This window comes from Lissotriton helveticus, chromosome 1_1 (assembly GCF_964261635.1).
Source record: "Lissotriton helveticus chromosome 1_1, aLisHel1.1, whole genome shotgun sequence".
Lineage (NCBI taxonomy): Eukaryota > Metazoa > Chordata > Amphibia > Caudata > Salamandridae > Lissotriton > Lissotriton helveticus.
In genome coordinates this window covers 1,662,418,343-1,662,431,156 of record NC_136057.1, presented here as the reverse complement: position 1 = coordinate 1,662,431,156, position 12,814 = coordinate 1,662,418,343, and the positions used below count along the sequence as shown (strand labels likewise).

The 12,814-nt window shown below is 48.2% G+C and overlaps 1 protein-coding gene across 2 annotated transcripts in view; it reads left to right on the top strand.

Annotated features, from left to right (window-relative positions):
- CERS5 (ceramide synthase 5) overlaps positions 1–12,814 on the top strand; it is a 369,439-nt gene that overhangs the window by 115,200 nt on the left and 241,425 nt on the right. For both annotated transcript variants that reach the window (XM_078688907.1, XM_078688908.1), the window contains exons 3-5: positions 4,633–4,763; positions 5,369–5,426; positions 5,833–5,883. In XM_078688907.1, the coding sequence (XP_078545033.1) occupies positions 4,633–4,763; positions 5,369–5,426; positions 5,833–5,883 (240 nt within the window). The remainder of the gene's footprint in view (positions 1–4,632; positions 4,764–5,368; positions 5,427–5,832; positions 5,884–12,814) is intronic.

The window sequence follows — 12,814 nt, the reverse complement described above, 5'->3', positions numbered from 1 at the left end:
CAGCTTTGCACAAAACCGCTACCCCAGCTGTTTTCGTATCCGCTGATGCCCAGAATTGGAGGGGGTATCTAGGGTGCGCCATGCGCCTCGTATCCGCCTGAAGAAGGTGGGTCTCCTGCAGGAAGATGATGTCCGGGTCGCGCTGCAGAAAGTAATGCCAGATCTGTTGGCGCTTGTTAGGGGAATTAAGGCCTTTAACATTGAGCGACAATATCTTAAGGGGTCTGGCTACATCACTCGCCATCTAGGGGTTCTCTAAGGATAGCACGCAAAGCATCACGCAGCAGAGCACCCAACCGCCCAGAGTCCCACTCAGAGGGCCCACCCCCGTTCCCCGCAACAACCCCCCACCCCAGCCCCCCATAGCAGGCAGAGCAGACAGAGAAAGGAAGAAAAGACAGAAAAAGGAGAGAAAGGAAAGTCAAGTAAGAGAGCCAAGTGTTTAGCAGTCCGAAGGATGGACGGACTAGGCCGTAAAAACGTGGCCAACTGGGCCAAAGTACAATGTCTCCAAAGTAGGTCACCCTACACCCTCGGGTTTGAATGTCCATCGGGATGTCACTCCCCAGGAGACAGTCTCGGTGGGACATGACTGGCCGGTAACACTAAAAGGTGTGGAGCCCCCACCTTTCCAGGCCCAGCACAAGGAGAACAGGAGTCCAAACATCCAGCCTCCCACCCGTCCCACACCCTTCCCCGCCCTCCGGAGGGCACAAGAGAACAGTACCTCAAGCAGGATGACATAGGCGGGCAGTCCAACTCACGAGGTGGAGGACCGACCTGTAGGGGAGCGGTCAGCACGGTCAATCTCCGACTCCTCCAGCGCTCTGATGTGGGCGATGACCTCCTGCCTGGCCTGGCTAGTGGTGGGCACGTCGACAGGCGCCGCACGCTGTCTCCTCGGCACCGTGGTCCAGTCCGGGGTAAGCTGTGTCCTCTTGCTCGGAGGGCGCCTGGAGGGGCTACTCGGAGGAGAGCCAGCAATGTTGAGTAGTCGTGCCGCCTCATCGTAGGATCGCAGGGATTTACGTTTACCCTCCCATTGGAAGATAAGTGCGAAGGGATGGCCCCACTGGTACGGGATGTTCAGGGACCGCAATTTCTCTGTCACCGGGCGAAAAGCGCGCCGTCGCTTAAGGGTGTTGGGCGCCAAATCCTGAAAGATCTGAATCTTGTGGCCCTTGTATTGCAGGTCCGGCTTGTCCCTAGCACGCTTCCAAATCTCCTCCTTCTCCACAAAGAAATGCACCCGCGTGATGACGTCCGGGAGAAGCCCCGATCTCCCCGCAGGCGCCGCCACACGGTGAGCCCGGTCCAGTGTGGGAGGCGACACGTCCTCGTCACCCCGCACCTCGTGGAGAAGTTGCGCCACAAAGTCCATCATGTCCTCCCCTTCTTCTCCGAGCGGCACGCCGCGGATGCGGAGGTTGTTCCGTCGTCCCCGGTTCTCCAAGTCCTCCTGCTTGATTTGGAGTTCAATGTTCTGTTGTTCCAGGGCCGTTAATCGCTGCCACAAATGCTCCTGGTCCTCGGTGCGTGAGTCCGCCGTCCTCTCCAGGCTGTCCACACGGTCCCCCAAGTCCGTTACGTCCTTCCGGAGTTCTGTGACACACGAGTGGACCTCCGACCTCAGGGATCCGATCTCAGTCTTCAGTTCGGTCATGAAGGCGGCCATGAACGCTTGCGTGACCGGGGGGGAATCTGCAATCTCCGCAGGTGGGCCGCCACTGGCCGCCGGCGCCCCCACCTTGCCCCACATGGCCGTCACCGGGTTTCCCTTGGGGGTCGGCGCTGATTCCGCTCTGTTGTTTCTGTTCGTGCGCGTCATCCTCCGCGCAGTCCACAGGGCGTCCTCCAGGCCGCGTTCGGGCCCTCGCTCTTCGTGAGTCGTCCGGGTGAAAGCACAAGACACCAATGGGGGCGGCGGGGAGCACCGGCGCACACTCTCAGCGCACTCTGGGGCCCCAGCCCCGAGACGGCCCTCTCCGCAGCAGCGAGCACTCAGTACGTCCCTCACGTGGCAAGGCAGGTAGTCCAGGGATCACCAGGTCACTGCGCCTCCGCTCCTGATGTGCGTCCAGGCAGTCACGCACCGCAGGGGTCACTAGGTCAACAGATCAACAGGGGGCCAGCACCAGGGAACGTCCCACACACATGTGCCCCAGACCCGCACTCACCCCCAGTGAAGGGCCGCAGTGAAGCCTCGTCGTTGCGACGTTTTCCTGCTGAATGGCGCCGTCCGCGCTCCAAAGTGCCCCAGGGGCACTGCCTGCATTTGCTCTCCGCACCTAGCGATGTCTCCGCCGCCTGCCGTGTCTCCGCAGGGCCGGACACTCCCCGCTTTGCTCGCTTTGGAGGGGGGGCCAGCAGCGCCTCCTACAACCACCGGGGCCAGGCACCGGACCCAGCAGTCACTCAGCTGCCCACCGCAGCGCGGGAGATGGGGGCACACCGGACCCAGGAGCCGCCTCCGAGCCCCGCTCCAGGCACTCTGCCACACCGCCGCCGCCTCGGGTAAGGGCGCCGGCAGACCTCAGCGCAGGGAGGGCGGGGGTACTCAAGTCCGTGGCCGCCGCTCACCCCAGGGTCCGCCAGACCCCGCCGCAGACCGCCTCCGCTGGGAGCCCAAGATGGCGGACGGGCCGATTCCAGACCGCTGGTGACAAGCCGGCCGCTCTGTCCTGCCGGTAATCAGTCGGCGCGCGGAGAACTCACTCCCAAATAGACTGCCCAGCCGGGCAGGGGCATCAGGGCTGTGCGTGGCGGGTCCGGACTCCCGAAATCTGCACAGATAGCCTATGATGGGCCCAACGGCGGCGGGAGCTCCGCAAGCGTGCGTCTGCTCACATCGCCGGTCAAGCCACGCCCCCCTAAGGAGCTTTTTTAAACCCAACTGAGTATAGCCAGCCTCCTTGATCAGGATGGGGTTATTGAGCGTTTTTTGCAGTCATTGGCTAAACAAAAAGTGCATTCTTTGTTAATGGTTTACATAGCAAAATTGCCAGCTGCTCTTGTTTATTGAGTCTGTTTTGCTACAAGAGATTGCCTTAGTTGACAACTTTGAAATTAGATTATGGAAATTATTAGGCTTTTTGTCTTCAATGAGGAATGGTCGATATCCTTGATTTTTTTTGGTCCTGGAACAGCATTAAGGTGGCCGAACAGGAGTCCCTTGTGAGCGTTCATTACATTGAATTGAGTAGTCCGAGTAACCTTTGTTGATTTTTCACGATATTACTGATGCTATGGACTGGCAGATCTTGATGTGCATTAAAGTTGTTATTTAAAAACAGATTTTAAAGTTTGATTTCTTAAGGGTTTGAGACAGATTTTTCGTATTGGATTAAAAATAATTTGACTCTCAGATTATTAGAACAGCAAAAATTAAGTATATGCAGTTCTACATGCGTGATAATTTGGATCCTTGAATCTTTTAGTTTTTTAATATCAAAACATTTATACGGGCCCCAAGAAGAAAACGATTTTTTATCTAACACTGGTGTGCCCAGGTATGGAGGCTGTCCTTTTATTTTACTTGTTAAATACAAGGCTAAATGCATGCCATGTTCATTGGTCCTTGATTATTTGATTTACGTCCAATGTTTGTGGAACAAAATATTGTTAGTGTTTATGCTGCTATTGATTCTTTATATCAGTCTGTTACTTTAAATGCATGTTATCGTCTTTAAAACATTTTTACTGCGATCTTAAAAGCATGTAGGGACCATGGGTTTAGGCCACACTAAAATAATGCCACAAAGGGTTATGAAGAATCACTATAAGAAGTTTAAGGTTGAAGAAGCACTTTTCAATAGTTTTGTGTAGTGGCAAATTGGGAAATGTCAAATGAGTAGGAACACATGGAGACTAGGCATGGAGAGCAGTTGGAAGTCCTCAAGTTGTGAGACATCTTTGAAGGAAGTGCTTCAATGTATGCATGAAGTACGAGGAAATGATCTAGTAGGTTTCTAAAGCAATGAGAAGCCATTTTATATGTGCATGCAGTTAGAGAAGGTTCTTGGGTGTGGGTAGCTCTAGCGAGACCGGCTCAGTGTTTGGAACATTGAGAGAGGTAGCACTTGAAGGTCTCAAAAGAGATTAGCAACGATGGTCTGAAGGGTACTGGTGACACTATTTGAAAGTGGATGTGGGAAGCACTGTGAGAAGATCTTAAACGGTTTTTATGTGCACTGGCAGATGTCTCAGGCAAATTTATGAAAAACTACATATCCTTGGGTCTTTTCAGTGGGAAGGCCTTGCAGACAGTGGATGTAAGCATTAGTTAGTCACATTAGGGTATGGGGACTACAGGGAGAAGGTCTTATGTGATGAAATTAGGAGAGGTGCTCAGGGGGTGAGAAGGTTTCTGAAGGATCAGAGGAGCACTGGTGGAAGTGTGCAGTCGAAATGGAATGTGTTTACAAACGGAGAGCAGCTTTGGATGGGAGAATTTGTGTGACTGTTAACGAAGGGTGGCACCACTGGAGAGTAACCTTACACAAGGATGTTTTTTTCTTCCAAATTGTGTTATTAGTTCTGATTTGGAAGAGTTCTAGACTGTTTAAGGCTCTCGCCAGAAATACAATTGTACAGGATTGTATTGTCTGACAATATATTTTTTATCTTCCACAGAGTCCAGATAATAAGAGGTTAGAAGGGTTATCGAAGCAGCTGGACTGGGATACCAGAAAAATCCAACGATGGTTTCGAGATCGACGGAATCAAGACAAGCCTAGCATACTCACAAAATTTTGTGAGAGCATGTAGGTGTGCATTTGTCCATCTCTGTAATGCGTTTTCTGTTTTATTTGGAACCTTTACACCTTTTTGAACTGAAGGCTAGTTATTGTTAGGTCGCTGAAAAAAAAATCTTATTTTACATATTGGGGTTGGCACTTAATTTGAAGGTGATGTTTATCAGCATTTTGCACATAGGCCTTCTTAACAGGTGGTGGGGCAAAATGCCATTCTTATTGTAAAATATAGAGACCGTTTTGATAAACCTGAATCCTATTTCCTTTATCTACAGTTTGGGGGAAAAGGCAACACGTTTCTGGGCACTGCTCTTAAAAGGCATCATCAGACTGATTTAAGCTCTGTTTGCTGCAGAAACATTTTCTAGCCTAGTGGACTATATTGTGCCTAATTTGTGATTGAATACAATGTGACGTTTGATAATCATTATTTGTTGTCCTCATGGTTCACTGAGTTGGGATACTGGCTACACATCTGGTTGTGAGATTTTGATTATTCTAAACTTCATGCAGTTCACATGACCAGCTGTGGTTGCCATTTGTACATCTTAACGACCTGCTGTTTAATTAGAAATGCCCGTTAAATGTATTGTTACCATTTTTTCCCTTTCCAGGTGGAGGTTTACATTTTACTTGTATATATTCTCCTACGGATTACGATTTTTGTGGTCGGTGAGTTACACTCTTATATCCACATAGTTACAGATTGGCTATATAAATACACTTGTAAGGATTGTATTGACAAAGTGGGGTGTTCTGGGGGCAGGGCCACAGAGACCGCTTGCTATTCAATTAAAGAAATAGGTATGGCGGATGAGAGGTGGAGTTTGATTTTAGTTATCAAGTCTAATGTTCATTTTGCAGTATAAATGTAGTGAGTATTACATGTAGAAAGCATTAAATCCCAACTTGACCTTGATGTGGGGCTACGTTGAGTGAATAGATGGTTAGGGGGGAGGGGGTGGCATTGAAGAAATGATCAAATGTGTTGTCCTGGATACCTTGAGCGTTTTGTATGTTGGTATCCTCAAATGCATATGAATAGTATAATGTTTTCTACTGTGATTTTTCTCTGCAGACACCTTGGTTTTGGGATACCCGACAGTGCTGGTACAATTACCCCTATCAGGTATTCAGACTTTTATTCTACTCCATAATGACTCTGTGTGTCTTGTACACCTGATAAAATACGTTTGCCATTAAGATTTTTTTATTTGGTTTTTGATATTTTTCTTGTATTTCTAATATTTATTAAAACACGAATAAATATGTAATGAAAAATGTCCTAGCTTTCATTGCAGAGAGTATCAATTGTATTTAGGACTTGGAGGTGAGGATTAGGCTTTACGTTTTCCACTTTATAAACAAGCAGTCAATAAAAGTTTTGTATATCAACGTTAAACTAAATTTCCCAAGAGCCCTTGGGAAAAGAAATAAAACAGTACATCAAATCTGAACACCGCAGATCCTCTCAACATTCTCTGGATATGCTCTATCCTCTTCTTTCTTTCTTTCTACAAACACAGCCGACTTCTCCAAGGATCACTCTTGTTTGTACAAATCTGTCCCTGAGAAGACAAACAAGTGATGTAAGGTTTTTGTTTCCGCAACTGTGTTAACGCAAAGGTCATCAAGCAATGCTGGATAAGAACACAATGTGCAGGCAGATCTATCAAGGAAAGAAATTAATTGTGAAGTGCTCTTAATCATTGTATAACAGCGGAGGCTCGTTTACTGAACAACTGAATAATTATAATTTCACATCTTATTGGGTGGGCATAGTAACGATAGCTAGGAAACTTTTCTTTCTGTGTCAGGACCGGAGGCGAGGATTAAGCTAGTTTAAGCTTCACCACCACCAGAGATGCTAGATTTGAAACTGGTTTGAAGTAAAACATTTTGAAGGTAGAATCTGCATTGAGCTGCATTGAGAATGTCCTTCAATCGAGCTCCCAGTTAAAAAGCTTTTGGACCATGACCCCCCTCACAGATGTCAATCCCCTCCTCCTGCATGGCCCATCAGACCCATCTAGCAATGGTAGGAGAAGAAACCGCTTTGTGAGGTTTAGTGAGAGTAGTGAGTAATTCTTTCACCCTGAGGGCGCAGATCTTCTGTCCTAGACTCCTAAACCTTCACTGCTCTAACAACACATAGCTTTGGAACATCTGGAAATTCTGAGTATGAGACAGTACTTGAGTTACATTTTGTTATTCTGGAAATATGCAAAGTCACTCCTTCTGGAGTGAATATCCTATTTGTTACATCCAGGGTTCTCACATCTAAAACTCTTCGGCATGAGATCAAACACAACAGAGTAGCTAGTGTTCGAGGCATGTGTGCTGTAGATGCACATGCTTTGCATATGTCCACCATCTAGAGTTGGGCTTGGATGATTACAAGTTGTTTTTGTTTCAAGAAGTTATCTTCGAGTCACAAAGTTGTGTGACTCCTCCTCCTGGTAATACTGTACATGATTATCGACGCCATCTTCAGATAGTTATTTCCCGCTGGTGGGTTTGGATGTATCTCTTGCGCTCCGCTTCGGGACTCCTTAGACCTATAGGTTATTGTATAGATCTCCACTCAACGGTATTGTCTCGATCGTGTAGTTTGTTGCGTCCGAGAGCTCACCCTTTTGCGTAGCAGGTTTTTGTCTCACTCTGCCAGGTTCCCTTTCTCCATTTCAAGGCCCTTCGGAGAATGACCTGCTGATGTAACGCACTCCATTCCGCTTCTATCAGGAGTGTCTTTCTAAGTGCTCCCATACCGACCAACACTGCATTTGCAACCTATGCCTATCGCCAGATCATTGAAAGGACACCTGTGAGGCCTGTCAATCTTTTTGATCAGAAAAAGACCCTTAGAGATTGATGTGCGTGACGCCAAGAAATGCAGCGCAGGTAAGCAAACTATGTTCTGGACATCTTCGGTCTGCAACATGACGAAGACGAGGAAGCTTTAGCGGCACAAGAGGAATCACCCTATATCTGATTCTGAGTCTCAATCAGCTCTGGTCTCTGCCACCCTTCAGCCGGCATGAAAATAGCGTCTTCATTCAGAGGACCCTCATAAGAAGTGCATCTATTACCTCTATCCTGAACACCAGGTAAAAGTATTGTAACATTTGCAGGACTTTCTCACAAAAGACCTTGAAGGACAGAGAGGGGCGTCTCCTTCTGTGGCTACAGCAGTTGAAGACTATGGATAACCCCCTGTCCGATGTGTAAAGTGTGTCCTCTGTCCGGACTGCTTCATCTTTGAAGAGAGCCAGTGAGTCGGAGAAGGTCTCTCCTAAAGTTAAGGTGGTGAAGAAACATGTAAATTCTGCAGATCTACCTTCATCTTCAAAAGGGGTGCTTCCAGCCCCATAGTCTATCTTCACCCTTTACGCCCCTGAGATCTGACTCTCAGGCGTCCAAGACTCTTTCTGACAAGTTGTTACGTGCAAAACTGGCTATCTCGTCGACGAGCGCGTAGTCGCTCCCTCCGTCGACAAGGACTTCTGTCGTCGCGTCTACAACGACGACTTCCACCTCTTCATCTATGATGCCGGCCATGATCCTGTCGTCGGCGACATCGCCGTCGACGTTAGTAGCAGTGCAGGTGAGGCAACTGATCTACGGTGCCTTTGACTTAGTTGACGGCGTCTGCTAAGCAGAAGAAGCATTTGTCAATGCGCACTTCGTCGACGAAAGGTTCATCTTCGTCGACTGTGGCTTCGTCGACGGTGGCTCAGCTGCAACATCTCTCGTCGACGGTGACAGCATTGACGGCTGCATCCATGGATTTGGTTCCATTGAAGTCTACAGGTTCTCTCCTTCAACGCCGACAGTCTTCCTTGGACACTTTAATGGCAATCCAATCGACTCCTCATCACCCAGCAGAACTGTTTTCATCTGACGCTGGTGAGGGTGATTCGGAGGAGGATGACAGATTTTGGGCTACTCGCTGTCCCTCCGAACTTTTAATTAAATATCAGGATTTTGATGACGATCAGCACTATGAAGATTATTCTGAGCAGGCCGGCCAACCAGCGCCAGAGCTTCCCATGGCGCAAATGCCCATTTCCCTTATTTCTAATCTTCAATTTATGCTGGAAGACTATTACTGTCGTTTTCCAACCTCCGTACAGACTTCTACTGAACCGCAAGCACCTCTTCCACCTCCGCTCGTTGCAGAGCCACTTCCAACACCTTCTACATCGGCCTCAAGGTTTCAACACCAGAACACTCCACAGGTCATTGATGATGACGATGATGACAGAGAAGAGGGTGAGCTGGATGATAGATCCCTCCTCAAGGAATGGGAATTTTATCAAATTCAAACACCATCTCCCAGCGCTCCAGCTCCTCTTGATTCTCCACCAGTGGATGTCGGCGGATTTCACGTCCTGATGGAAAGAGCAGCAAAAAGATTTCACCTCCCTTTGGTAACTAGAGACGAGTATTGTTTCTTGTATGACTTCAAGGATCAGCCGCAGAAACAAGTTTGTGTTATTCCATAATAGACTTTATTTGGCAAGAGGGTCTCAAGCTAATGCAGAACCCTAATTCCATTCCTGCTGTCTTGCTATGACTAGATATGAAATACAAAGCCCAGGCAAATTCACCTGCTTGTCTAATTGCACAGCCGAATCCTGATTCCATTATTACTCAGACGGCACAACGACGTGCCTGAAATCCTTCGTCTCCACTCTCGGCTCCTCCGGACCGGGAGGGACGACGCCTTGATGCTATTTGCAAAAAGTTCTCCACAATGGCGGTAACTACAGTCCGAGCTGCCAATTCGTTGGCTATCCTTTGCAGTTATGATCGACAAATGTGGTCGGACATTGCTCTTCTCATCGACTTGATTCCTGAACCTTCTAAGGCAGAAGCGCTGAGAATTCTTCAAGAAGGGGAAAGGAGTTCCTCAGAAATTATTGATTGTGCTGTGGATGTATCTTCCACTGGCTTTCGTTAACTGGCAGGAGCGGCAGTCCTCCGGCGGCAGGGCTGGTTAAAAGCCACTTCTTTCCATCAGGAGGTGCAGACGAAAATATTGGACATTTCTTTTGACGGTGAATCACTGTTTGGTCAACACATTGATGATGCTCTTCAGATTATCAAAAAGGACACCGACACTGCTCGTGCTCTGGGCACTATTCAATTAAAAAAACAGCCCTTTCAGGGTGCGAGGGGTCGCGGCTCCTCTTCCTTTCGGGGAGGTTCTAACCAATACCCGCAATACAACTCTTTTGCAAATCAACAACGTTACTCCTCCCAGAATCAACAGTCGTACAGACAACCGCCTGCAGCCTCTTAGAAGCAGTATAGAGGAAAATCCTCTCAGAGGCAGAGATTCATCCAAAAAACAATGACTTGTTTCATTTACCACCCTCCATTCCGCTCACACACACAAAGGTTGCAGGTCGAGTCTCCTGTTTCTACTCCAAATGGTCAGAAATTGCAACAGATCGATGGGTTCTGGGTATTGTGCGCAGGGGACACGCTTTAGAGTTTGTAAAAATCTCTCCCAATGCTCCGCCCAGAGGCCCCTCCGCTTGCCCATCTGAAGGAACTTTTGGGTCAACTCGCAATCTTGTTGAGAAAGGGCGGGATCTAAATGGTTCCAAAACTAGAAAGGGGCAGACGTTTTTATTCAAGGTTTTTCCTTATACAGAAAAAGTCGGGAGAATGGAGTCCCATTCTGGACCTACGCTCCCTAAACAAATACCTAAAAAAACAGACATTTCGAATGTTGTCCCTTCAGGAGGTGCTTCCATTACTATTCCTGAATGAATACATGACCACACTGGACCTTCAAGAGTCCTATTTTCATGTCCCAATTCTTCCCAGGCACAGACAATTTCTCGGATTCAGAGTGGCTGGGAGAGATTTCCTATTCAAGGTCCTTCCATTTGGCCTCCATTCTGCGCCCCGAGTGTTTACCAAGGTCTTGGCACTGGTGGCAGCGTATCTTCGTCTACAAGGTGTACACATTTTTCCCTATCTCGACGACTGCCTTCTAAAGGCACAATCGTTCGAACTGGCGTCTCGACACACTCTGATCTGCAGGTCCCTCTTCCAGTCTCTAGGCCTTACGTTCAACCTGGAAAAGTCCCATTTTGTTCCCGCTCAACTCAGGACGTTCTTGGGGGCCATAATCGACACCAAACTGGCAAAAGCCTTTGTGTCCCTCGAAAGGCGTCAACGACTTTGCACCTTGGCGACCTTCCTCCGTTCAAGAAGGTCCGTTTCTGTTCGGCAGTTGAAGTCTTAGCTGGGGATGTTGTCCTCTTACATTCTCTTAGTCCCTTACTGCCGCCTGAAAATGAAACCCATTCAGGAGGAACTCGACAAGCAATGGACTCAAATTTCGGGTTCATTCAACGATGTGGTCAAAGTCACATCCCAAATGAAAACCGCTCTAATATGGTGGACCCTAGAATCAAATGTATCAGCAGGCCGTCCCTTTCTGGTGGACATCCCAAATTTCACACTCATAATAGACGCATCCCTCGAAGGGTGTGGTGCGCCCCTACAGGGCCTCACAGCCAAAGGAAGATGGGATTCCTGCCAAAGGAACTGCGACATCAACCTTCTGGAGTTATTGACCATATTTCCGGCGCTAAAGACTTTTCGTGCCATCATTCAGGGAGCTTCGGTGTTGATCCGGACGGACAACACAACATGCATGCACTATATAAACAAACAGGGGGGGCACGCGGTCCAGTTTGCTATACCTTCAGGCGCAACAAATCTGGGATTGGGCGATCCAGCATCCGATCACTCTGACGGCAGTGCATGTTCTGGGAACATCCAACAGTCTAGCGGACTCTCTGAGCAGGTCAACCTCATCCAACCACGAGTGGGAATTACATCAACCCACACTGGATCACATTTTTTGACTCTGGGGTCCCCCGAATCTGGATCTGTTCGCAACCAATCTGAACAGCAAATGCCCCTTTTACGCAAGTTGGCTTCCCCAACCAGAGTCGTGTGGGAATGCATTTTTGATGAACTGGTCAAAAAATAGATGCTGACGCTTTTCCGTCGATTCGTCTGGTCCCCAGGGTGCTTCGGAAAATGAGGCGGGAGCCTTGACACATTCTTCTAATAGCTCCCAGGCGGCCTCGAGAGATATGGTTTACGTAGCTCCTCCTATCTCAGTGCGACCCGATTCTGCTCCGCCCACTTCTGGATCTTCTTACAATGGATCAGGGACAGGTGTGCCATCCCAAACCGGCATCTATTTGTTTAGCGGCCTGAAACCTGAGCACTATGAGTTTACCACCTTGAACATTCCTTCAGACTGCAGGGAAGTTATTGCTAAGGCTAGGGCAGCCTCCACTGTAAAAATCTACAAACTCAAATGAAAGCGGTTCTGTCTTTGGTGTGAAACGGCTAACATACACCCTGTGCAACTTTTGCCTTTCTTTTTACATCTAACAAAATCAGGCCTTTCACATTCTACCCTTAAACTTTGTCTGGCAGCAATTTCAATGTTTCGGCCTGATGGCTCCACCTCTCTTTACTCCTCCAGAGTAATTCAGCAGTTCTGTAACAGCCTATTTTGGATGTTCCCTCCAATTCGTTGTCCGCCGTCTCCTTGGCATTTAAACATTGCATTGGCACAACTCATGAAAGCCCCATTTGAGCCTATCCATAAAGTCGATGTCAAATTCATTTTTTGGAAAACTGCGCTGCTGTTGGCTCTCACTTTGCCTCGTAGAGTCAGTGACATTCAGGCATTTACCACAAAACCGCCTTTTCTTCAGTTCAACAAGGATTCTGTCGTGCTCCGCACCAATCCGGCCTTTATCCCCCAAAGTACTATCTGACTTCCATCTTAATGAGCCGGTCATTTTGAAGACTTCTGCAGAGTTGCAACATGGTCCAGAAGACACACCTTTACAAAACACTACTGTCTGGAAGCTGCTGACAACACTGATCCAGCCGTGGGGCAAGCGGTCCTACGTAATCTCTTTAAATAAGGTGAGCCTCTGTTGCTTTCCTCCTCCTGTCTGCAAGGTACTGTTTTTTTCTATGCCATAGACATAGGCTGCGTCCCCTCCTTC